The sequence below is a fragment of the Candoia aspera genome, chromosome 6 (assembly GCF_035149785.1).
Source record: "Candoia aspera isolate rCanAsp1 chromosome 6, rCanAsp1.hap2, whole genome shotgun sequence".
Classification (NCBI taxonomy): Eukaryota; Metazoa; Chordata; class Lepidosauria; order Squamata; family Boidae; genus Candoia; species Candoia aspera.
The window spans coordinates 46,728,437-46,755,539 of record NC_086158.1 but is presented as its reverse complement, the minus strand read 5'-3'; the positions used below and the strand labels follow the sequence as shown (position 1 = coordinate 46,755,539).

The following is a 27,103-nucleotide window of genomic DNA, read 5'->3' as shown; positions in this document are numbered from 1 at the left end:
TTTAGTCCAAAGTCCAAAAAGGGAAGTGCAAATTTTTGAAGGTGTGGATGATCTGCAGAGATCCATTCCTGTTCTTGTTTGGATGGTGGCATCAATATCAGCAGTAACACTCATTAGCAATCCATTACTCATTCCACATCCCTCCAAAAATCTGATTGTCAAAATACTGCAGTTTTATCATTTTTAAATTAGCTCTGCCTCCTGAAAATCTTTTCAATCTTTGTGATCTCAGTAGAAAGACATTTCTTATATGTGTGTATGTATGTGGAGATAGATAGATAGATAGATAGATAGATAGATAGATAGATAGATAGATAGATAGATAGATAGATAGATAGATCTGGGTATCAAGGAATTAAAGAGGAACAGAAAAAATAATTTCCAGTCATCATGATGTCCTTTTTAGATTGTGTTCAGGGTTTATTATTCATATTGGACTAAAATAATGAATACATCAGGCATTACTTTCTCTGGAAACAGGCAACTTCTTTGCTATTCCACCTTTCAGTGGCCTCCTCCCTGTGAAATCACAGTGCCAACTAACTCAATCTGAAAATAACAAGCGCACAGCTGCCATGCAAGCTGTTATTCGGCTTTATATTAAGCTTTTTAACCAAAGGGATGTACTCTAATGAAGAATATCCTCCCAAAGAATGGCAAGGTTTCCATAGCAAGTAGGGAGTGAATGAGCAGCAGCTGTTCTTCAAATAATTCCAAAGCACCCTCAAACAACAGCTGAAATCCTCCCTGTGTGTGGAGACATCTTTAACCTCTTTATTCTTCCAAAAAGCTAGAGGGCTACCTGCATTGGGGGAGGGCTTAAATCAGTAGTTCCTCTGTAGTTCAAGTTCCTACATAGGAAAAAATGATGCCTGTAACTTTTTCTATGTGAGGCTCATGGCTAATAGCAACTATTTGCATACATACACATATCTACGACTAACCAGAGCTTTTGATAGGAAATTCTGGGTGAAAGGGTTAAATTCCTTCTCCTTGGTACCTCAGCTCTGAAGCATAGCCACTAGTAGGTGGTAACAAGAAAATCAGCACATGCATCTTCTTTAATCATATCTAAAGCAATGTCCAGCATACTTTGAAAGCACCATCCTATATCCAAGATGTGTTTTCTCAGGAGAAATAAGACTCTCCATCCAGTATAGCATTAGTCTCTGGTCAGAAGAATTTCTAGGCTCTGATTCTTGTCTCTTGCAATAGTGCAACCAAGATGGTGTATATTAGTACAGCTGTGCTGTAGTCTGCTACTGTCATATTTTCTCGTATAGTTCTCATGCCAGCAAGAAGGCAGCTTAGCTCAGTGAAGTAGCATGGAGAAGAGTTTAAACCTGCTAGAGCACAGCTTCAGAACCACTCTCAATGCTTTTAAATGAAAATGGCTGGAGAACCAATGATGGAACTTTACATTTCATTTTGTCTTCATAGAATTATTGCCACTGATCACTGTTTCCATGTTCCATGTTTGGAAGGCAGGGTTTCTTATTCTTGCATACAGCAAATCAGAAAATGTGTGCAAAACCTAAACCACACATTTGGCTGTAGAAGTTAGCTTTTCCACATGACACTAGCTAGTCTCAGATATGGGGCTGTGTCTAGACCTGATGGTAGCAAGAGAAGATCTACCAAGAGGCAGGATTTTGTTCAGAAGGTCAGGTCATTATTCACAGCTCTAAGTTCTCCTTGGAAGTACTAGTTTTTTTTAAAACTAGTACTGATTCATCACTATGAACCATTAACCTCTGCTCTTACCTTCTACCAAATAAATCTAGACTTCTCGGAGACTTTGTAGAAGTTACCAAATAAAAACAGCAAGTGGCTTCAAATAATCTAAACCAGAGAAAATAGACAGAAAAGCAGATTTCACAGGACCAGTGTCTGAGGATTATACTGAGGAAACAGAATTTATTATACTATTTATTGCTCAAGTTTTCATTAGGAAGCAATAATCAGTCTCTTATCCAAAGTTCTAGACTTGCTGAGATGCACATAGCTGAGGAAGGAACTAGAGCAACAACTGACAAGAAAACCCCTATTACATGGATCCATAAATAACAGAAGGGGGAACAGATGTGTATGTATTTTTTTACTGTTCTTCCTTCGGCTGAAAAAAATATCATGTATAGCCAACATGCAGGAATAATGAGCAAGTTCCAGCTTTGGAAATAACTCAGACTGTGAGGTAGCAGCAACAAGACCCACAGTCAAATGCCCTGAAAGGATTGCTTTCCAGATAAATTTTGGGTGGCTTTCTCTCCTTCAGGTATGGGTCTGCTTCTTGCAGAGTCTCTTGCCTGCCTGGGCACCACGCTGAGCCCCCTTCATCAGATTCTTGTACTGTCCTTGAAGTTTGGCTTTCTTCCTACCAGAAAGAGAGAACAGATAAGAAATAGTATTGCCTACAGATGAGCAGACAAATGTTTAAGGGAGTCAGAAAGGAATGTATATATTGGGAGATAAAATATATGAACAATATTCTTGAAGTTTGGATTTTTCTGTAGCTGGAGGTTATCTCTGGTTTCCAGCAACTTTATATGCTCTTCTTCACCATCCCTATATCATACCTCCGGTTTAGTTTTGCTCTGTTCAGGGGGATGTAGGCGTAAGGATCCAGCCCACCCTTCTTCTTGATGTCACCTTTGCCTTTCTATAAGAAATAATGGAATCAGTGCTCAGTGATAGGCAGCCAGGCCAAAGCATATGGTACCACTCTTAACCCCCAAATCCATTCCTCCACTAGCTTTCCAAAAGACTTATTCTACATACTACTAAAACTTTCATTGTGTTTATCTGTTTGTGCCCTCAAGTTAGCCCAAACGATGCATTATACTGCAACCATTTTTGAATCAAGGTACCTAAAATCTGCTAACTTAAAGAATGCGTAAATAATCCTGGACCCATTACTCCTGTGGAACTGAAATTTCCACGATGTTTAGACCAGTTTTATTTGCAAAGTTGTGGCCATTACAGCGTCCCCGCGGTCACATGATCATGATTTCCGACGCTTCCTGCCAGCTTCCCACAAACAAAGTCAATTGGGAAGGCAGCAGAAAGTTGGAAGTCACTCTCACTCCCACTGCTTTTTTGCTTGCCTGTGGTCATTCTGTTTATCTGTTTAGGTAAGTAAATATTGACTTATCACTGAAGTTCATTTACCATTACAATTATATTTCTACTTATGATATATACTCTTCTTAGATGATCAAAGGACCATCCAGCATTGGGGTAAAAAAAATATGGTCAGCCTAAAATTTAATGTTCATTCTGGTCACATCAGACTGCACTACCTCTCTCTCAAAGGATAACCCAGTGGGTCACAGGATTATCTAGTATTTAATAACATGCCAGTTATTCAGAGCCACGTACCTGATACCAAATCTGCTCTGAACATAGAACTCTTTAAAAAGCTGATCCTGTTTTTATGGTGGTACCAATACAAGGCTGGGCTAAGATATACGTAATGACAACTGTAAGTCAGGAATGGGAAATGAATTGATTCTGGATACAGACTATGGTCTCTTCTCTGCTTAATCTACTCCCTTCAACTTCCCTGACAAAAATGCAAGAAGTATGGCCTGTCTCTCCTTGGGCCTTTTATTTTCTTCCCCACCCTCCACTTAGGAAAGGTTGCTAAAAAAAGATTTGAGAGCTTGAGGAATTGCTGAAGAGGAAACTTTGGAAGCTGCTTCAACAACATAAAGGAGTTGGTGGGAGAGAGTATAAAGGAAGGTCTCTGACCTATAAATAATATGAGGCCCTTAGAATTTAATCCCTAACGTGAGCTTGTTAGAAAAAGAATTCACTATTCCTGTTTTAAATTATGCCTAAAGAATATGTCCCCAAAGAAAGATATAGACTTTTCAATTCCTGTTACAAATCATCTGAGGATATCATAAATCCATGCTTCAATTAACAAGCTTATAACTGATGGTTCTACAATAGGGAAGAAAATAACTTCATACACCTAGATCAGATTTGGGCCCTAATCATTCACCTTACGATCTTACCTTTGCTTTATATTCTGCCCCAGGTGCTGCATTCTTGCTAACAGGCCGGTGGATTCCTATGCCTCCCGCTATAAAGAATGAACAAAACAGGAAAAGGATAACTAGAGCCTCAAGTATCAGTTGGTTTATGACTCTTACAAACGAACAAACAACTTCAGGCTTGAAAAAGGAGAAGAAACTTGTTCACTCCTCTGAGATATCCTGAGAAAGTAACCAGTACCCTTTATTTATTTATTTATATTTTATTTTCTATCCTGCCTTTATTATTTTTATAAATAACTCAAGGTGGGGAACATACCTAATACTCCTTCCTCCTATCTTCCCCACAACAACAGCCCTGTGAGGTGAGTTGGGCTGAGAGAGAGTGACTGGCCCAAGGTCACCCAGCCGGCTTTCATGCCTCAGGCGGGACTAGAACTCACAGCTTCCTGGTCTCTAGCCCATTGCCTTAACCACTAGACCAAACTGGCTCTTTTATTTGGGATAAGTTTTCGTGTAGAGGCTTCATGACCTTTTCTGACTAACATATTTTATGAAAAGCCTGTGCTTTCATGAGCTGCAGCTTACTTCAGCAGATCCTTCTGATTTTTTACAATAGATTAACATGGCTTTCCAGCTACAACTTCTACATTATGCATCATTATAATGATCAGCTCAATGCATCAAGGTTAAAATGGGAGCGTAGCAAGGCCACAATGAAGTTCTTTCAACTGATTATCATATAGATGTACAACATGCAACTGATTTTCATCAAGGCCTCATTCCTAAGCAACCACTTCATCCTCCACTCCTCCCTCAAATGGCAAAATGGATCAGAATCCACGCAGTGGTGGCTCACTCCATAACAGCCACCAAGGAACATGCTTACCTTTGTATTGTGGCTGGGTATCAGCAGCAAGCCCTTCATCATCTGCCTCTTCCTGAAATCGACGTTTCTGAGCCTTTTTCTGCAAGAGAGAGGTCATACAACAAGACAGAACTTTTTAAGATAAACTATCTTCTTTAAAGATTTCTGGGTCTTCCCCTTTCCTGCGCTAATTTAATGGCAACAATGAATCTATTTCATAGTCCAATGTAATTTTCTCCAAACTTCAAAAATCCAGCCATCACAACGCTAGTGCAAAGCAGAGATGCACAACTTGGACCCACAGTTGCACTCAGTTCTGACAACTACCTAAGTTGTCGCCAAACGTATCTTTAATGTAACATAAGAAAAAAAAATTAAATATGTGACTGTAATGATCATATTAATGTCATTTAATTTTAATGAAATCAAATTTAGTTCTTTGAGTTGGATCAGGTGGTATAAAGACTTCTTATATTTAAAGATAATGCCCACAATTCTTGTTCCTCCCCTCCTTCACTTACGCTCCAGATCCCAACTTCCTGCGTTGGATCTGTTGACTCCTCATTCAGTCCTGTGGTAGACAGCACAACAGATATCAGAGACAGCACCAAATGTGTACTACTGATTTTTACACCAAATCCTGCTCATAAAGCTTATGAACAGGAGAAAGGAAAGCAGAAGTATAAGTTTGCATTAAAAAATCTCAATTCTGTACTGAGAGGCTATTGGAATCTATACCCCATAAGCTCCAAAATAGTACATTAAACATATTCTAGTTATGTAAATCTGAAATGCTTCCTTGTATAGCTCATTCTGTTTAAATAGCTTTTGTTATTTCTGTAATCTATGATGATGGAAACTGGAGTTATGGAACGACCATTGGATACTTATTTGGTAAGTGCACTAAATCAACTGCTGGATCCTAACTAGTTGTACCTTTAGGTTCTTCTTCCTCTTCGCATAAGATAAGGCGACCATCAGCTGATAACTTGAAATCATGTTTAACTTTTCCAGTTTGGCCAGTGCCTGGCCTGGTAGCTGCATGACAGAACAGCAGAAAAGACTTATGAAAAAGTATGTCAGACCCTCCACCATGGGCATACTGATCTATCAACTCCCCCATCAAACTGAAGTAGCAAATACCATGAACTGGTAGAATGGGCCATGTTCAAAGTTCCTCTTACCTAAAACCCTGTGTGCCACATTGGGATCCAAGAAGTTGAGGGGCTCATCATTTTCTCCCTCCTTAAGCCAAGCCTGGCTTTGTTGCCTTAGCACTTTTCTGGTCTTTCTTCCTTTGTGTTTCCCTGTAACATCTTCTAGATCAGAATCTGAGTCTGCCAAGACTTCCTCAATGCTACAGTCAAGGACAGAAACAATATAGGCTACATTTATGGAGAGTCCATAGAGCCTTTCAGCTTCCAAAGAACTTGGGATCAGGCCCCCACTTAGTCTTAAAAATATTCTTAATCTCCATTCTAGTATGACATCAAGATTCTGAGTGAGCACCTCATCCATACCTGTCTCCCTTAGATGGTGCTAATATTCCTCCTTCTTCTGTAGAAGTGGCTGCAGCCCGTTTCACAGCTTGTCGCTTGCGGTTCCTTGCGTCTGCCTTACGGATATTCAGCAGTACTTTGCGATATGACTCAGGAAGCAGAGCCTGCAAGGGCTCAAACCTAGGAGGTGAAAATAATAGTCCAAAATCATGGAAATCAATCTCTTTCATAAACTTCACTCCCAGTCATGGAAGTTAGTCAAATATCCAAACTCACATAGCATCATTTAGCTTAAAATTCAGGGAAGAGCTGTTAAGCTTTCAGCTAGTTCAACAACCCTTCAGCTGTGCAAACACTGGTCAGAAAGAGACTGGAAATGAACTGATTTTGACAATAATAGATTAAAAGTACCAATTAAAAGCAGGCTTCCACAAACATGCTTGCTACTCCTTCCTTTAACTCTCTGAACATGAAGGGAGAGGAAGTGAATGAGATGAAAGAATACTTGTGGTTCTATTTGTCTGAATATCATAACTGATTTATACAGCAAGCAGTAAATTAATCACACGTACTGTTCTTGATTTTTTAAACAAGTTTGGCATAAATCCTAAGGATGTGGATAAACTAATTTTATTTTATCTTTTTTCTTGATCTGTAAATCATATTTAGGAAATGTTTATCAAAGCATTTATTCATAAAGGTTCATCCATATATTAGAAGTGATACAATCTGCAAGTCTAGAGCTTATAAAGTGAAGTCCAGCTTCAAAGGACATACTATTTGACTAATTACAAATCTTGTTATATTGACTGAGCCTAATGTTTTATATTAAAACACTTGGGCTTTTAAAAATCTATTTGACCATTGCTATAAAAAAAAGGTGTGCTTATGGAAAGAAGCTATTCTTTGCCCATTTGACTTTGATAAAGCCAAGCAGCAATTCTACAGTAATATTTCAGGGGTCTGGTTTAATATCGTAAGTGTTATTCTCAGCACAATATAGTAATCATAATATAAAACTAAATAGAAATATTTAAGTTTTAATTTTTTTTCCTGATGATTCCCTATTTCTGTGCATTATCTATAAAAAAAATTCCCAGCAGCGAAGCACGTTACTAGTACCCTTTCATGGGGATAACTGGAAATTAACGTGAAGAGGGAAACCTGAGAAAGAGAGCCTTTATACAAAGACATAATTCCCTTTCAAATCCCTGTTAGTAGCTCCCTTCACTGATACTAGGAAGGAACTGGTAACTACAACTAGGAAAAATACAGCCTCACAGGTAAGCTTTTAACAGGGAATTCGCAAGAGCAAAAAAACTGGTCGGGAAGCCTCCTCTGAACATTCCCCGTCTCTGTATCAGTGTTTCTCAACCTTGGCAACTTTAAGATGTGTGGACTTCATCTCCCAGAATTCCCTAGCCAGCCACACTGTGTCATGATCACCGTTGCAATGTTTGCGGCATCGTAACGGCTCGCATGACAAAGCGCGGATGCGTGTCAATGGCTGGAGAGGTGCGGGCGATAAACTGGACAAAGAAGGTAATGGGGTTGGGAGATCTACTGAACAAACAAGGTCCCATCGCCTGGTAATCGGCCATTGACGCCCCTGATAAAGAAAGGATCAGGGCGAGGTTCGGAAAAGGCACGTCCAGGCTTTCGAGGAATATCGAGGTCTAATCGCCCGGTAATGGACCATTACCTCGCAGGAAGATAAACAGGGCGACGCCCAGGGCGAATGGGGCTGGACGACCTCTCACCTATCAAGTCTTGATGGCCTGTCACTCCGTGGAACTCGTGGGGCACACCCGGGGAGTGTGGGGGTGGAGCGCTGTTTGGCGCGAGACTATTTAATTCAACTTTTGGCGCGCTTCCCTCACTCTCAGCTTTTTACTGGTGTGCATTCTATTCTAAGTAAAAGCCAGAGCTTAAACTTGATTTAGAGTCTGAGTCTTTTATTTGGTCTTAGGCATTCCTGACACACTGCTCTATATCCAGTGAAGAGGATGGAGGGGACCAAAGAGAGTTGTTTTCTTATCTGGGATTAGACTGAAAAGTACCTCACCTGCAAGGATGGGAAGGAGGAGGAAACTATTAACGCTGGACAAGAATTACCAGATCCCCATATATACCTGCAAACCTCAGTGCCTCATTTTCTATTGCAAACTTGTGTGTTTGTGTGTGCATATATTTATACGCACACCCCTCTGTATCTAAAACGGCACATCCCAAGACCAGCCAATCAAGATAGCAAGGCTCTGTGTGAGCTGTATCTGTAGAATGTAATGAAGAAGGTGGATCTCTCCCTCTCTGATCACCACAATATTAACCCCTTCCTTCTTTAACCTCAGCACTAACCCAAATTTACGGATCAACTTGGAAAGGAGATTTCGCAGCTTCATACGGAAGTGGCGCCGCATGTCATCTGTCAATCTTCCAATGGCTTCTAACTGTAGAAAAACACAGGCCTTAAAAGTTTGGCCACTCTCTAACCACACCTCCCAAAAGCCATTCCTGCCAATCTGCTCTGACATGCACTGACACCTTGGACTGGTATCTTGCTACTTCCTAATTGCAGTAGGAAGAAAACAGTGCCATGAAGAGGACAAAAGATTAATTGACTTCAACAGACACTTATGAATTCAGAGCTACTTAAGGCAGGACAGGTTCTAAGGATTCAAATACATTTCCATATTCCCCTTTTTTTAGTTATATAAACTAGGGCTATCCCCATTCCCAGGATAGCAGAGCTCTCAGTGTGCTTCCCCATTCTCACCATGGTCTCCAAGTGCCGACCCAGTAATGCTGTGTCCAAGAGCAACACTGCCACCTTAAGGAATCCCAAAGCTGATTTGACAACATCCCGTGTTCGTGAGCCTACCATGAGGCAAACATGTTTCACCAGCTGCTCCAGATCATCTGACCCAATATGTTCTGCAATAATACAGATTATGTTAGAAGGATCAATATCAATTCATCAGATTCTCTTCAACTCTTAGGAAAACAACCGCATCCTTTGAGCTGCTACCAGACATCAGTAATTCTATAGCTAAGTAGCAACCTACTGTGACTCACAGTGCCAACAATAGGTACTGTGCTGAGAAACTAAAGGTTTGCAGTTCTCTGTTCAAGAGTCAATACATCAGAAACACCATTCTTAGACATATCTGTAGAAATGTTCAATCCAGCTAAGTTCAAAAGCAGCCCCAAACATCAGTTAGTACTTTTATCTTAAAGTGGTTGCCAGTATCAGCAAGAAGTTCTGCTCTGAACTGTTGCTGGTATAAACTGTTACTCAAACCAGTTTTCAGCCTCTATTTTCTCACCTTTGAACTCATACAGCAGACGGGTAAGAGCAAGCACAGTGCAGCTGATCATAGTGACAGAGCCAGTTAAGCCTGCATAGACCAGGAGGAGATAACGCTGTATTCCATCTGAAAGGAATCATGCAAGAGTTTGTATATTGTAATTACATATCAGGCACTCAAGAACACTTGACTTACAACATGACCGATGGAAAGCCTCACAAAAAGACCAATAGCTGAACAGAAGCTTGTACAGGAAAAAACACCATGAAGACAATAAGCTAAGACCCAAGTCTCAAAGCAAGTATCTTGGGGTATCCCACCTCAAAATGATAAGGATCATAAGTTCAATCATGGAGCAACTACTTTGTTCAAATCCTGGTGTCTCTACGTAGGATGAACACCTAAAGAGCCATTACAATGGATGGACCATGAACTAATTTAATGAAAGACAGCATTCTAAGACAAGAGCACAGGTATCAACAACTGACAGGTAATATAGGGAAAGTGATGGGAAACAGTGCTTATCTGAGACTGGGATGATCAGCTTTTTAAAATAAACAAACATTTGTATTGTATAGTAAAGCAGGCATGAGTGTACAGAATTTTAGTCATAGTTATATAATCTCAGATGCAGAATTTGATACCTATATGGATGTGAGGAAAATCTAGGAAATGAATGGATAATGCCTATGGAAACTACAGTTGCAGAAAAGGGATAAAATACTTCTTAGGGATAGATGGTTGGAATTCAGTGCTCTACAGAGATGGTCTGTCCCATAACTCAGTCTTCTCAACAACATGCTCTTCACTTGGGGATGTGCAGCTGGTGTGCTCTGATCATAGAATGTTCCTTTTTTTCCTACAATGTTCACATTTCCTATCCTGGCCAATGCTTCTGAAAATGTTTGAATTAACCTGGGAATGCTTAGACTGGTTCACTAAAGGAGAAAAAGAGAACATACTGTTGCTGGACCTCTGTCTGGCACATCCCTATTTTGGCTTTCAACTTTCTGTATATCCAAATATGGGGAAGGCTATGATAGCTAAACAACCTTATGCAAAATAACAAAATACATCTGGTTTTATTAATTTGTATAAATTAATCAATGCTTTAGAATTCTGCAATTCAGAGTGAAGGAACATTAACTGTATTCAAACATTGTACTAGATCAGAGTTGTTTTAACCAGGGCTTGAAGGAGCCATATTTAGCTTGGTTCACAGACACCAAAGTTCAAAAACCTGCACTGTGGCTTAATGTGAAACCACTTAATTAATCAGACTAGCAATAGGAAGAAGTTCAATACTAAACCTGGAAAAACTGAAGCATTCAAGAAGGAAAGGGATGCAATGTGGTCTAAATGGAAGAGGAGATGGAGTAGAGCTAGCTTGGCAAAGAGGACCACCATTTTCACACAGAAACCCATGTAGGCAAACTCACCATTTGAAGTGACACTGAAGCGTATAAAGGTGCGACCAATTTCTACCAGCAGATTGTAAGCATTTGTGCGAGCACCCACAGACACTTCTTTGGTGCAGAGGATCACCTGGAAAGAGCAAAGACATCAGTCAACAGTCGGATCACTTACCTGCTGCCTCCAACCTAATTTTAATATCTGCACCACTTACCATTCATTTAACGAGGGAGGGGGGAAAAAACTAAGAGAACTAGAATTCCAACCATTATTCTAAATGTTACAATTACAATAGTAACAAAATTAAATAATGTAGAAGTTTCCTAGCACAGTAATTATTTTTCATGAAAGACTCAACTAGGAGGCTATAAAGGTTTTCAGCAGGCAATTTTCTTAACTTTGAGGAACTCACAATTCCAGACTTCTGTCCTATACTCACTATCTAATATTTACTAATTAATGAGAAAACGTTTTTACTTATTGAAATGTTATTTAAACTTAAAGGCAGACCCATTAACTCCTCAGCAGCATTTATTGCAAAGCAGGCAGATCATACACTGAGTGAGGGGAGTTACTCTTCCAACTGTAACGGAGAAAGTTTCTAAATTTAGTTTGCATAAGCCCTGCAAATAATAGTAGTAACACACTCCAGGATACTCAGGTGCTAATTTCTTCACCACAAGAATGCTGAAGAGAAATAGGACCCTGCTTAGAGAAAGACCCAAAGTTTGTAACAAAGAAGAGAAAGCCAAATGGAATCAAAGGAGATATGGAACATGCACGGTTCCCTTCCCTCTTTTACCACTTTGCTGAGAGCCTTGCAAGCTCTCACAGTCAACTGTGTTCGTCCAGACTGGTTTATATTGCCCCTTCTGATTTGCTACTGATGTTCTATGTTGTGGGACTTCTACCTTACTTGGTTTTAAATAGTTTTACAGTTTTAAAGTATTTTCAGAAGACTTTTACTGTGATATCATTGCCGTTCCATTTTGGGATTGTTTTAAACTTACTTAAACTTAGTATGGCCAAAGATCAGGGATGGTTTTATAGTGAAAAGTAGGTTTGACATTTTATAAATGAATAAAATAATGAATAAATGAGTTTTGTTCCATGCACTCCTAATTTTTCTCCATCTTCTGACAACGTAACTCCACACTAAAATTTCCAGTTTCTTCAGAGCTGTGATAGCCACTCTTTTCCCGTGCTCTCTCACCTCTGGTAGCAGGGCTGTGACAAAATCTTCATGTTCCACTGTCAGCTGTTTGATAACATGGAAGAGGCACTTCAGCCGGGGCTGAGAACAAAAAGTAGAAAATGAGAATAGATATGGAAGTACACACAGCACTCCCAGCCACCATTCTTTGATACTCATCACAGGCTTTTGTATCTTATCTACTCTGGATGGTAAATAAATTAAAGATTTTTCCTTACTCTCTTGGCAGGTGAAGTTGCACTGGTCAGGGAGCCCAGTAGAGCATGCTTCAGTTCCTCCAAATGACTTCGCACAAAATTATGACATGCAGGTCGGTCAGAGGCACACACTTCCTCCAGCACTCGATAAACCTTTTTCTGTATTCTATGATCTTTGTTCTAGGATGATCAGACCAAACAGATTATTCAAAATATATAATTTGCATACACAAAAGCACAGGGACTCGATTGTCACAACTGTGAAAGGGAAGACACCCATGCCCTGATGTATTTTGGGCTCTACTTCTAAAGACTACCTGGAAATTGCAGTTGGTTCAAAATCAGTGGCCTGCTTATTGCTGGTGCTCATTACTTTGAGTAACTTACACCTATTTTGTAAGGCTGCACTAGCAGCCACCAGGTTTCTGGGTCCAAACTGCTACTTTTGGCTTATAAAGCCTTACATGACTTAGTGCCAAGGCTCCAACCAGACCCAACCTGCCTGAGATAAGCCTTCTGAGAGAAACTGCAAGTGGTGCCTCACCTTCATGAGGTGAGGCGGGGTTAAGGCCAAAAAATTCAGTTATGGCACCTCTACCATGGAGCAGCCTCCCTGTAGAAGTGACAGTGGCCTCTCCTCTTTGGCAATGGCCTTCTGGGAACTACTGAAGCTTATCTTGGAGGGCCTCCGGATTTTGGCCATTTTAACCCTTTTAGCTTATTTAGCTTATATTTTATTGTTTGGGGTGGGTGGCGTGTTCTCGAGTTATTACTGTGGACATTAAAAATTTTCAGCATATATTATGTATTCTTGTAAGTTGCCAGGAGTCTTGAAGGATTTTGCAGCATACAAACAAATAAATAAATTCAAGAAATAACTATAATCCAAAAATCAAATAAGTGGCCATTGCTATACTGCCTTTGGCCTAGCCCAAGCTACATGAAAAAAGCTTATAAGTGAGTAGTTTCAAGTGGCTGAGAGGATGTTTAAATAAAAAACATGCATTGTATGGATCTTTCCAACAAAATGAACATAATTCAAATAATTTAATCTATTTCCTAGCTGTACAAAAATTACTTAAGAATAAATGGCTCCCTCACAGTTAGTAAAACATTTTCCCTCACTAGCCAATATGAAATAAGGATTACATGTAGTCATGAACCTTAGTTGGGGTATTTTCTAATTATACTTGAAAGGGACAGCAACAGATCTTATTTATTAGACCAACAAAACTCTAGATCAGTGTTTCTCAACCTCAGCAACATGGCTGGCTGGGAATTCTGGGAGTTGAAGTCCACACATCTTAAAGTTGCCGAGGTTGAAAAACACTGATCTAGATGATAGGATTGTACCCACTAATATGGGTAAACTCACACCACTCTGTTTGGACCTGCCAAACAAAATTTTAATTGCAGCTTCTTCAAAAAGTGAATGAAAAGTATTATCTAAAGCTCCTCTTTCAATCTGAGAGCCTCAGTGATCAAAAGCAGCAGGGTCGCAGTGTGAAGTGTCACAACATAGAACCCAACAGCAAAGAGTAACTCACCTGCAGGGAGGATTGGATGTTGCCATACAGGGCATGCAGAGATGACTCATCAGCATAGGGAGCCATAGCTACAACAAGATCCAAAATGGAAAGCCTGCAGCAAGGAAGATGCAGTTAGATGGAACCCAGGGCTAATAATCTTCAGGAGTTTGAGCTCTTTCAGAATAGCAGAAAAATGAACTTATTACCGCATAAAGCTACCAGGTCTAGGCGAGATTAGGACTGGAAAGACTACATGGCTGCCCCTGAAGTGTATTTTACCCCTCTCATTTCCTTCCCACCTTATCTAAGGGACTGGGAGCGTGACAAAAAAATATGAACTTCTGACAGAAGAAGATATGACCAAAAATAATAGATGCTTGTTCCACACAGGGATATAGATAACTCTGATTTATGCAGTCCTATTTTCTGGAGCAAACGGAAGGTACATGGCAACTCAGGATATCCACTTGCAGTGTAGAAGAAAAGGTTACAAAATAACGCCTGTCTTTCTGGAAACTTTACCTAGTGAATTCTGAACTATCAGGACTGGTCAGTTTCTCACAAGCTTTCTCCAGGAAGGAACTCACCATCTGCAGTGAGAGATAAAAGAGAAAAATTCAGAGGGCTGTTCTTCCAGTGCCACCAGCACATACAATAGATTCCAAAATCAGTTTAGCTTCAGATGTCTTCCTGTTTTAGTACTCTAGCAAAGGGTGAAGATCTGAGACCCACACTTTGTTCAAAGATCTCTGCTCACCCGTGCTTCAGTAACTGTCAAGTAGGCCCGGATGGTGTCCAGTAAAGAGCGACGGTGCACAGAGCTCTCACCATCATCACCTTCTTGGCTGTATACATTGAACATGATGGGCAGAAAATTCTTTGCAAAGCGTCCAACCTCAGCCCGCTCAGCCTCTGCAAATGGAAGCAGAGAATGGAATGAAGAAAGAATTACTCTGAATGCAGTGAGTTTCAAACAGTTTACCAGGACCAGGCCTTTCCATCACAGGAGCTTCAACCTCAGACGTACCCAGGCAAGATTACACATCATAGTCCTTTATTTCCTAAGACTGTCATACAAATGGAAATGTGGTGAAGAAGATGCTGACAATATGGCAATTCATTAACAAGCCCTGCTTACCTGTTTGGCAGCCCTTATTTATTAGCCTGCGCAGAGCTTGGCACACTATCTGCCGCAGATCAGAACAGTCGCTAATAGCCGTGCCCAGAGTGCGAGCCAAACCTTTGAACGAGATTGCCACATCTGTAGCATGGTTGCAGAAACTAGGCAGCAGGGTCCAGACCTGAAAGAGAGAAAAAGGCAAGGCCAACACTTTTACCTCCCACATGGTATATTTCCAATGTCAAAATCATAATATCCTTGATACCAGCTATCAAAAAAAGAAACCAACCAACCAAAAAGCAAAATTCCTCACTTGCCACTGGAGTGTATCGTAGATCTTAGCTTCTAAGTCCTGACCTGCCTGGGCAAGCTCTGTGGCTGCAAAAGAGAGAGATCTATTCATGATTGTATTTCAATAGGCGTAGAAATAGGAATGAGGAACATCTGGCTCTCTCCAGATGCTACTGAACTGTATCTCCCAGCTTCTTCATTCTTCATGACTGGTATTCTAGTTGGTATTACTGGAAACTAATTCAGCAACACTCACCAGAGCACAAAACTCCATCCTTACGTTACAGTTAATCAGGAAAAATAACTGATACCATTGTGCCTGCCAAGTGTCTGAAGTTCATACGCCATGCAGATCACAGAGGAAAAGGAAATTATCATCATGAGATATTTGACACATATTTCTTTACATCTGGTCAGTAATCAACAATTTGTTTACTGAATACACCCAAAACTTTTCACGATGTTATAATATATTCAGAAGGAGAGAGAAAAAGAAATGTAATTAACTTACAATTTTAAATTTTGATTCTTATAAAGTTATATATACCAATTGGTCCAAATCCATAATCTGCTAGGAAAAAAAAATCACCTTAAGAGTCTAGCTTTTATTTTTGGAATCATCAATTGTAAAGGTGATGGATTCCCGGGTTTGTTCTGTCATGTGTCTTTTGATGTCCAAAAAACTTAGGTTTACTTGTAAGTAACATAGCTTGTGCTACTTGGATGTCTAATTACCTCTGTTTTTTAGAGAAGCAGCAAGTGGCAGGAAATGACTGGAGAAAAAGGCAAGTGGTGCACTTTGGATGTGGTCTCGGAGCACAGGAAGGAGCCAACTGCGAGGAAAATCCAGTGTCTCTCTGTAGATAATACAATGGTACAATTAAAAGGAGTCAGGAAACACTATCAGTGAACATGTTTGATTTGGGTACTAATATGCCTTTCCCAATGCTTTCTGTTTCTAGCCACAAGAATGACACAGAACCATAGAATTCCAAGGGACCATTTAGGCCAATGTTTCTCAGCCTTGACAACTTTAAGATGTGTGGACTTCAACTCCCAGAATTTCCCAGCTATCAAATCCAACATCCAGCTCAGGAATCTAAATCAAAGCAGCTCAACAGCTGGCTTCCTAGCTTCTCTTGAACATATCCACCGGTAAGGAGCCTACTACCTCCTTCCCTCAGTACTTATTTTACATTTTATTTTACTAGGCTACAAACTGTTGGCTGACTCTAAATAGTTTACAATCCCAGGATTGTAAACAGGATTAAAAGAACTGTGAAACAGAATGAGATAAATAACACTGCAAAACATTCCTATGCCAAGGACCCATTAAAATCCACATACACAGGAGGAATCCTTCTCAATTCAATGACCCCTCAAAGGCCTCTGGTGATTGGCATGCTGCTCTATTAACCTTGAATTAATAATACAAAAATTAAATGGTGGAGCATGAAGCATGGCAATTGCCAGGGGAGGCATGCCCCACAGGCCCCATTCTGCCTACTACTGGTTTATATGATGGTAGGAATTCCAGAATTCCACATAAAGCATGACACAGATGCTTGTTCCAAGAGTCACATTTCTGCCCCAGTTAGATGTTCAACAATATCAAAGCAACTGTATAAAAGTGAACTGATAAAAGGGATAAGCTTTTTGAATTGCCATAGCTCAGTGGAAAACACATGACTTACACATAAAAGTCCTACGATGCAAGTCTGAAAAACTCCTGCCTGAAATCCTTGAGAGCTGCTGCCAGTCCATGCCAATAATATTAAACTAGATGGATCACGAATCTGAGTCTGGAAAAGATGACTTCCTATATTCCTTATTAAAAAATTTAATCATCATAGAATACATAGATGAAAGAAAAACTAAGTTGTTAAGGAGACCAAAACAACCAACAAAACCAAAAAACCCTTTAAAATCTTTTTTCAATTATTTCTTTGTAATCTTTTGGGTTTCTCATTTGTCTTTTCAATGTATGTACTGCATGTATTTATTTCAATGCATATTTCTCTTTTTAAATGCTAGGGTCCTTAAAGGCAGCTAGCAGGCAATCACTCAATCAAAACTTACAATCCAGGTAAGAACAGCAGCTAAAATCACATGAGAGGGGTTCTTCTTTGCTTTGCTGAATTAGTTAATTTTGTTTTAAAGCCTAATAAAGTTTCTCTGAAGTAATTGGCAGGCTCTTGTCTATGCAATTATACTACACATCAGATGCCCTCTTAATGCCTTGTGCAACTGCAGAGAAAGCCATCTCTCAAGCTGAATAAATGGGGGCCTTGCCTTGCTGAACTGAGCTGCTTTCAAAATCTTTGCAAAGTCAATGAAATTACAAGCCACTCTGCCCCTTCCTCTAGAATTTAAAAGGCTAAAGGGCACGCTAGTATAAAATATGTTCCCTACCCCAAGCCCATTTTGGGACTTTGCTTCTCTATGCGTATTAAAGTTATTTCAGAGCACAGAAGGATAATGATAGGGAAGCATCACAATCCTCCCACACATTGGCCTTGCAACCCACGAAGATGGAAACTGTACTCACTCTGTGCCATCAATATTGAGGGGCACTGCCTTCAGCACCACCTCAGGGCCCATAGTGGCCACTGCGGCCCCCAGAGTCTGGTCAAGCAACACACTGTGGGGAAAGTGTGAGGAGCTACGCAGATCAGCTAGGGACTGTAGACACTGCAGTGGAAGAGAAATAAGAAATGATCATATGGGAAAAAGCATCACTAGTTTTGCATATCCTCTAAGCACAGATGGCAACCAATGGCTTTTGGAGTCCCTCAGATTGCATAGCTGAATTTCAGCAGTACAAGTGCCAAAAGTAAATCAAGTTTTTTTTTTCTTTTGAAGAAAAAACACAATAAAATGGTGTGAATTTAAAACATATTTAACAAACTTAAGAACAAAATGTTTAAAAAGGCTGCCCCACTTGCAGTCTTATTTTGCAGATTTTGCTGTATTTATTTATTTATATTTCGAATTTCATCACCATCCATCTCACTCAAAGAGCAACTCTGGGAGGTTTACAATAAAACTAAAATAAATACAGATTAAAATACAATAAAAACAGTACTTCTTAGAAGAGAGCCAGTTTGGTCTAGTGGTTAAGGCAACGGGCTAGAAACCAGGAATCTGAGAGTTCTAGTTCCACCTTAGGCATGAAAGCCGGCTGGGTGACCTTGGGCCGGTCGCGCGCTCTCAGCCCAACTCAGTGCACCCCAGGCAACTAGCCTCCTCGCAGTACACCCTGGGCAACGTGACTTGTCCCGGCTAAATAGTCTACACATCTGGCTGCTGGACCTCACAAGGATTTCCCAGCAAGAAAAAGCAGCATGAACACCAAACTGCTATGCTATACGATTAAAAAAAAAAGTACTTCTTAAATATAAATATAAAATCCAAGATGGAGATATTAAAAATTCTTAATTTAAATTCATGGGGGCCTCTTTAGGGTGCTAACTACCCCCAGTCTTCTCCCCCGCAAAACATTAATTGTGCCTGGCTCTGGTTGAACTCAACTTTCTCAACTGTATGCCTGAAGAAATTCAAGCTGCAGCTCCTTCACATTCACAGTGGGGGAAAATCATTCTAAAAAATCTTTCCCTCTAGTGATTCAGATCACTGGTCTTCTGATACCAGCTGTATAAACTCACATTATGTCTCCTTAATATCCAGGTTCTTAAATCCAGATATCAGCAACCAATAATCTCATGGCTTTACTCTCGACATGTTCTCTTTATTAAACTGGATACTTGCGAATGCCCTGCTTGTCTCACATGCCATAAAAGTTAATGTGACTTTACCTTATGCATTACAGGATGACACTGCTGCCCACACGCTTCAAAGAAAACCCTCAGCACTTGCAACACAGAGGCCCATGCTGCATGGTACTGGTATGTCAGACCCTCTTCCACTGCTCTGAAAAGAAGAACATCCACTGGCAAATCAAAAAGGTCTCTAAGTTGCAATGTTTATAATAAACGAAGAATAGGAGGTTGTTACCCTTCTGCAACCAGCTAAGCTATTTTGTGTACCTGAATATCTTGCAAACATGAGCAGCAGATCCAGAGGGAGTTGCAGATGAAACCAGTCCTAGTTCTGCCATGTGAGGGGCCACACACTCATTGAGCAAAACCTGACCCATACAAACACACATATGCATCAGTCCACATTCTCTATAGACTAAGAGCACATAAGCCAACAATGACAGTGCAGGAAGAGCATCACCACAAAAATGCACAATAAAATGCCCCACAACTCTTAAATTAACAAAAGCTCCTGAAACATAGTTCCTGCCAGCTTTGCATGATACAACTAGAAGGGCAATACAATACCATTAGGGTCTGGGCAGCAGCAGCCACAACCTGGCCGTGAGGAGAAAGGAAACAGTTCACAGCCACGCTGAAGAGACGAGGAAGATGAGCCCAGCACAGATCCCACTGCAGCCTAAAATGGAGAGAAAAATTATTTCTGACTATCTTGAGCAGCATTTTCCAGACCCCCCAATGCACATCCGCCCCATTATTATCCCATCTTCCTCTCCTTACTTTGCTAGGTTGACGTGTGCCCGCTCCATGACAGCCAGCCAGGCCAACAGAGGCTGCAAGTCATTCTCATGGGGTACATAGTCATAAAGGGCCTGGAGGAGCAGAGCAACAGTGTGTTATTTGAACATCTAAGGCTGGCTGTGCATCCCTCCCCCCTCCAAACACCACTACAGCACTACTCACCATGATGATCTGGGCATTAAGTTCAGCTGGCAGACCCAATGGAGATGGCTGGGCAGCAAAGAGGCTATGAAAAGCTTTCATAGCACATGCTGTCACTAGCTGGGCAGTGGTGAGGAGAAGAAAGATGAGTAATAATTACATCTAATTGAGAAATCCTCGCTCTTGCTTTTCCTCTCTTCCCATCCCCATAACTAGGAAATCAAATAGGATGCAACCCATCCATTTTCTACAAAAGGAGCATTTGGGTATGCAGCTAGGCTAAACCAAGGGAATATATAGAGAAAATGCATGTTTATCATTCATTCCCACTGAAGCTCTCTGATCCTCCAACTGGCCTGCACAGTTGAGACTCGACAGCTTTCAAAAGCCAAGGCAGCACAAAGCCAACCTTCAAAGAGGAGGAAAACTTACTACGTGACTCAAGGTCATAACTCGGAGCAAGGTCTCACAGCAAGATTTGACAGCTGGAGCAGGAAAACAGGGCAGTAAATCACGCAGCAGAGTCAGCACATGCAAAGTTGTTGTGGCCTCCTTAGCACCTGAGGAGCCAAATAAAAATTAGTCCTACTATTCTCTCAACACACAACTCATTTACTATTGCTCCTTACAGAGTTTGCACTCCATTCTGCAAGGTAATTTTACAATCATCTTAGGATTGTGCAAAGCTCCGGAATAAATATATAACATTAAAATCCTGTAACAAACAAAATCGACATAAGGCAGTTTCAGGAAGTAGCACTGCATTTACTTGAAAAGTTGAAATTAAAGCAATCCTTACTCAAAAAAGGATGATTAGACATAAACATCTTGTCTGCCTCTTGCTGTGTTCTAAGTGTCTTTAAAATGAGAAAATATTTGTAGGAAAAACAAGCTGGCCTTTCAGCAAATTTGCTTTAGAAGATAAAAAGAGGAATTGACTAGTTTCAGAACATCACTTATGCTGGACTTCTGCCAGACTGCTGCAGAATACCTGAAATTCTCCTGATTCTTGCCCCATCAACCAGTTGTTGAACCACAGCCACAGCTCCCCTGCTAAAGGGTTGCGGTTTTTGTTTTTGAAAAGCTCACCAGACTGGTAATCCAGGGAGGGGTAATTCAGGGAGAATAATATAGGGGTCAGAACTAGGGCCACCCAGAGAAAAATAAATGAAACAGCTTCTCATCACATGAACGGGATACCTCCAGATTTCTCAATTTCTTGCACGCAGAACTTAGCAGTAGACAGTGCAGCTGGGTGGTGTAACGGAGCTCCATCTCCAAATAGGAGCTCACTGCCTCTGAGGATACAGCAAACACCATGCTGAGCAGCCTTGCGGACCTGCAGCAGACAAGAACAACGGGAGAGGCTGCAGGCCGGGCTAGAACGTTTGCCCAACTTCAAGCCATGTTATATTGGAAATTTAAGAATCAACACCCGCCCACCCAAATTGTGAACCATGAACTATATAAAATTTGAACTCACCTTGGGCTTGACATGGACTGTGAAGCTGAGAAGGCCATGGAAAACTTGTATTGTCACAGGGTAACTCCATGTCCCCAGATTTTGTCTTCGCAGCAATGTAGCTAGGCAGGAGAGGACCTGATAAGGGCAGAGAATAAGGACAGAAATAAGGCATTGTCCTACAAATGCTGGATATCAAGAAGCATCCTTCCTGACATGTCTGGAAAACTCTTAAGCCAGGAGTTGTTTTAAATTTAATGTATTTGGCAATGAGTGCCAAGCAAAATATTGTACTTTTAAATCCAATAATAGACTTAATTCAATCCAGCATTCCTTCACACATTTGTTTACTGTAACTATAATTCAAAATGCAGAGGAAAAGGGCCTCTAACAGACTTGTTCTCTCTTAAAATATACATTTAAAAATTTTAAAATATACATTGCAGGAAACATTCTATTACTCACAAGAGCATCCAATACCTAATATCCAGATAATGCATAGTTGGCCTCTTCTGATGCACTTACCCATCGTAGAGCCAAAGTAGAGTCTCCACAAGCTTGTGAGCCCAGAATCCCCATAAAAGCCTTGGAGGTATCAGAGAATTTCTTGATCAGTACGGGGCTGGGTACACTGGGGAGGATTCAGAACATGAGACGCATCAATGAGAAGAATTAACACCAAGTATTCTACTACCCTTTGCATTCAGTGATTTCATTCTTATGCAACTAAATTCATTTGGTGGCACTCTGCATTTTTACCCCTCAACTCCTGCTTATAAGATGCACAGGCAATGAGGGCCAGACCACCTTCCTGTAAGGCATTATTAGCATACCCACTGTTAAGTATAAAATAAGGACGCACACGGACACACACACAGCATACCGGGAAGTTCTCATCATCTGTCTCTCCCCCTGACCCTCCGCAAGAACAAAGTCAAGGAGTAAGCAAACTTGGACACAGTTGCAGTGATAAGGGAGCACAGTAGAAGAAATGGCTTATAATTTCATAATGTTCCACATAAATATATAAATCTAAGATATTCCCGTCTAATAAGTTAAAAAAAAGAAGGATGTTTATCATTGACTCATTGCAGAATCTAGAGTCTAACTTGCAGTAGGACCAAGCACATTGGAAAATTATGTCTTCTTTTCATCCCAGCTCAGTCTTGGTCCAAGAAACCAACTTTGTGGCATGGAATTTTATAGTGGCCTGCTCAGTTCCTTTTAGCTTCTTCTCTGAATTATCCTAAGGTGCACTCCCAGACTGCATCACAAATGCTCGTCATGTTCCTACAACTCACCGCTTCAGTACTAAATTCAACAGATAAGCAACAGCAGCCAGGGATTCAGGAGATTCCACAGCTTCCAGAGTAGTCATCTAAGGAGACATAACACAGTGTAGGAAAGCAAGAGAAAAACTGGAAGAATGGGGCTTTATCCTGAAAGATAACTGGCCTCCACATTAGCCTATCTATATACTATTCTTTAATGTCTGCTGGTCCTTCCTGCCCCATCCTACCCAGTGGTCAAAAGCACGGAGGTGTTCTCTCTACAGCTTCAGATCACTGGTATTTATAGTGCACAGTGAGGATCTCTGAGACCAAAACGTGGAGAGGGAAGGGTACTTTTAAAAAATAAGCTCACTACGGAATACATAAAGGAGCAAAACAAAAACTTGTAACATAAAGAGGGAATCCATGGCCTTTCAGATATTTTTAGGATTCTCATCATTCTGTTTTTTGTATAAATATTGTGCTATATATTTTAATGCTCTGCAATTGCCAGACTATCAGTTGGATGCATTTCTTTTGATACTTACCAGTACACCAAAATACTCTGTCTCACTTTCTGTACCACCCTGTGATCGGATTACCTCTGTGACTGCAGCCAATACTGCACATATCTATAAGAAATCCAAATTGAAGAGTCAAAAACTCTATTCGCCCAATTAAATTGTGTTATATTATAACTTGTGATATATTATATTTCTCAATTTATACACAAATCTTGCTGATCCCATTCATCAGCCTGCTTACAACTGTTGAGAGCAAAGAAGCATTTAGTACCCAGACAGTGGTACCAAAGCTGAGACTCCAAAGAAAATTCAAGCCTTGGGTATCCCTGTCCTGTTCCTGTCTTCCACAGAGTGAGACTAAATAGTGGAAAATGTTCGCTATTATTTAATAAACATTCATTTCTGTAATTAATACTCCACCCATATCAATATAGGCTCTGAGTGGCTCACATTAAAATATATCTAAAAACATTAGGTTCAAAAATAAATTAACCCAGCCTATGAAACTTTTATGCAAACATGGTTAAAAGTCACAGAAACCTCAAACCCCAAATGCTTGATGGTAAAGCAAGTTTTCACCTATTCCCAAAATAACAGAACTGTTAGGGCTCAGGGAGTAAGCTGTTCCAAAGAAGCAGAGCTGCTACCAAGAACACCTGCTTCTGAGCTCTTCCTCCCCTCACATCCAGAAGAGAGAGAGCCCACGACTTCCCTTACCAGGCTGACTGAATAGAAGAGGCAGATTCTATTAATATAACCTATTCACTTAATGAATGGCAGATGGACACCATCTCTGGAGACTAATGAAAGTAAGAAATATTAATCATATACAGTACATTAATCATATACAGTACATTTAGCAGTTATTATAACCAATGAATGAACAGCAAAGAACAAATGATCCAATCCATTTGGTTAGACAACCACCATATCAGCTAAGCCTTGCCAGTTCAACTGCTTCAGTCTGTCAGTACTGTTGTATTTCACTGTCCACACAGTCTATTCTCTTGGAATCTTTTGATACGGTCTCTTCTCTCATCTTCCTTAGTTTCCCTTCAATGACTTCTTTGCAGCTGCTCCTGTCACCAACCATCTTACTTCCCCCTGCTCTTTCCCATCATTCATGCCCCTCCCGCCACAAGCATTTTTCCTATGACCTTATATTCCATTTTTCTATCAATAATATCTGTCTCATAGAAGTCAGTCTTCAAGAATGTTGTACACTCCTCCAAGAATATTCTTGAACTGAATTTCTCAGATTTCAGTGCACCACTGAAGATTTCTGACATCACTGCATCACTTACAGATAAACAGTTAGAAGATCAGTTAGAATTATCCCTCCAGGTATTATAGTTCTTAAGAATATGCATTTTAATATTTGTCAGGAAACAGAAGCTGCTGAACCTCAAAACCACCATACATATATGTATTATTGCCTGACATGCTCTGCAACATGAATAGTGGTCTGTTTCTCCAGTTACCCAGCTGAACTTCAGTATCTCTTCAGCAGACATGATAACAGGTTTGCATCTGAGGGAGGTGGCTGGAGAACTGAAGCTCACTGGCACAATCTAGATAGGGAGGATCACAATCTGTAGCCTAGTAAAGTACTATTTGAATTCCCAAACTGACACTGCATCTGTGTATTCTGTTCAGAGTCAGGATGTCTGCTCTGCACAAAATTAGGCTGTTGAGGTACTGATAATCTAAGCTCCAATCAAGTAATAAGAGTGCCTCTTGCTCTTTGCTAGAATTCTACACCCCTCTTCATACATTTTATGCTCTTTGCAGAGGGGTAGCAGGGTTAGCCTTTTGCAGAAAAAAACCTAATGAAGAGTCTTGTTAATCACAACATTTTTTTGATTTTCATAAGAGTTGGCAGCCACATACCTCCTTATGGGCAGCAGAGTTGGATTCCCAAAGACGCTGCACTCTGCTGAAGGTGAGATTGGTGCAGTCAGTCAAGCCACTCAGGAAAGTTGCAGATGATTTGTGAGTCTTAGCAGCTTCACTGTTATCATCTTCCTCCATAAAAGGCTTAGCACTCTCTCTAGGCACAGGTCCTGATGACTGCAGTTCATTATGTAGTTTCAGGGCATCTACAGTCAGGTTGCTGTTTTCTGTGAGAAAGGCAAACATTGAGCTAACTCTTGAAGAATCACTATCAGGTAATCTACACAAGGAAGTTCATAAATAACAAGTCAAGCTGCCAAAAGGCACCCAAAACAGAAATACACATACCACAGCTTTTCAGAACCATACCCTAATTCAAGATTAAACAGCATATTTGTAAGCAAATAGGAATGCAGCAATTAACAAGAGCCAGCTTATCACAAAATAAATCACACCAGCCTAGCATTACCACCTTTATCAACAATGTTGAATAGATTGGGGGAATGCCATTGAGAAGAGTGTAATCTATCAAAGTTTTGATGGATCACACTCTTGATCTCAGCAAACTTTTGGTAAAACCTTTCATGATACTCATTAAGAAAATGGTAAAATATGAGGTAGATGAAAAAACTATTAAATGAATTCAAAACTGGCTAAATGACCAGATAGTTCTCATAAATGGCTCCACATGAAGAGTAACACAGAACTCTGTCCTTGGCCCTATGCTGTTCAACATTTTGTTAATTAATGATTTTTATTAATGACCTGGATGAATGGTTTGAGGAGATACTTATCAGATTTGTAAATAAAGACAAGATTCAAAAAGAAGTAGCTTGGACAGTGGACTCAAGGAAACAGGACAAAATTTTACAGAGAGAAATGTAAAGTCACACTTCTGGGGGAAAAAAAATAAAGGGCAAAAATATAGGATGGGGGAGACCTGGTTTGGCTTAAGTATCTATGAAAGGATCTGGGTATTCACAAGCACAAGCAGATCACAAGCTGAACATGACCTGACATTGCAGTATAGCTGTTCAACAGACATGCACTATTTGGGGATGTATTAATGAGAGTGGAGAGTCCAGATCACAGCATGTAACCGTCTCATCTATTTTGCCTTGTCAGACCCAACTTGGAATATTGTGTCCAGTTCTGGGCCCTGTAGTCTAAAAAGGATATTGACAAACTGAAAAACAGAAAAGAAGATTCAGGGTAGATCTTAAGAAAAAATTCTTAACAGCAATAGCTGTCAACTAGTGGTATATGTTTCCTCAAGAAGTGGCATGTTCCCCTTCACCGGAGGTCTTCAAACAGATGGGACAGCCATTTGCGCAAAACACTTTAGCGGATCCTTCACTCAGCAGGCCATTGGTGTACATGACGTCTTAGATACTTTTTAACTCTATGATTCTATGATGAAGTCCTTACAGCTTCAAGAAGTGGGTCTGTTTCATCCGCAAACAGACACGGTTGATCTATCGTTACTCAAAATCCTAGAACATTCATAACTGGAATAGTTATGCCTCATTAACGCCCAGTGAGCTGAGGATGATGATGATCAGTATTAAGACCGAGCAGAATCGGCTACCACAACTGAACTAAGCCATCGCCTCCGTCGCTGCGCGGCTGCTGCTCTTTCCTTTACATACCCGACCGGGGGGCGAGCAGACGACCACGTGCGGCCAGGCGATAACGTCGTCCCTCCGGATTGCTGTCGCTGCTATGCCCTTTGCGCCAACGCTTGAGTTTACCGGCCGTGCCAGAGCGCAACTTGCCCGAACGGCCCATCCTGCTCG

The 27,103-nt window shown here is 40.6% G+C and overlaps 1 protein-coding gene across 1 annotated transcript; it reads right to left on the bottom strand.

Annotated features, from left to right (window-relative positions):
- Positions 1-396: 396 nt before the first annotated feature.
- On the bottom strand, positions 397-27,103 carry RRP12 (ribosomal RNA processing 12 homolog). The gene is made up of 34 exons (XM_063307026.1): positions 26,957-27,103; positions 25,305-25,534; positions 23,439-23,522; positions 22,921-22,997; positions 22,145-22,250; positions 21,641-21,757; positions 21,358-21,496; positions 20,590-20,717; positions 20,179-20,277; positions 19,996-20,087; positions 19,783-19,894; positions 19,483-19,583; positions 19,252-19,366; positions 17,985-18,127; positions 16,172-16,293; positions 15,459-15,523; positions 15,164-15,326; positions 14,783-14,937; positions 14,548-14,615; positions 14,044-14,137; positions 12,518-12,676; positions 12,300-12,380; positions 11,113-11,218; positions 9,692-9,799; positions 9,142-9,299; positions 8,724-8,815; positions 6,387-6,545; positions 6,051-6,223; positions 5,803-5,904; positions 5,388-5,437; positions 4,888-4,966; positions 4,020-4,087; positions 2,577-2,659; positions 397-2,374 (listed from the first exon to the last, which is right to left on the bottom strand). Exons 1-34 carry the CDS (start codon positions 27,093-27,095, stop codon positions 2,272-2,274), a joined length of 3,870 nt encoding a protein of 1,289 aa, XP_063163096.1. The 5' UTR covers positions 27,096-27,103; the 3' UTR covers positions 397-2,271.

What these genes read in the sequence shown, in the direction of transcription:
- RRP12 (XM_063307026.1), bottom strand. Translation starts at nt 27,095, where the DNA reads ATGGGCCGTTCGGGCAAGTTGCGCTCTGGCACGGCCGGTAAACTCAAG. An exon ending in ACGATACACTCCAGTGGCAA is followed by an intron (nt 15,327 to 15,458) that starts GTGAGGAATTTT and finishes TCTCTCTTTCAG; the next exon opens with GTCTGGACCCTGCTGCCTAG. An exon ending in GTCGGCACTTGGAGACCATG is followed by an intron (nt 8,816 to 9,141) that starts GTGAGAATGGGG and finishes GTTTTTCTACAG; the next exon opens with TTAGAAGCCATTGGAAGATT.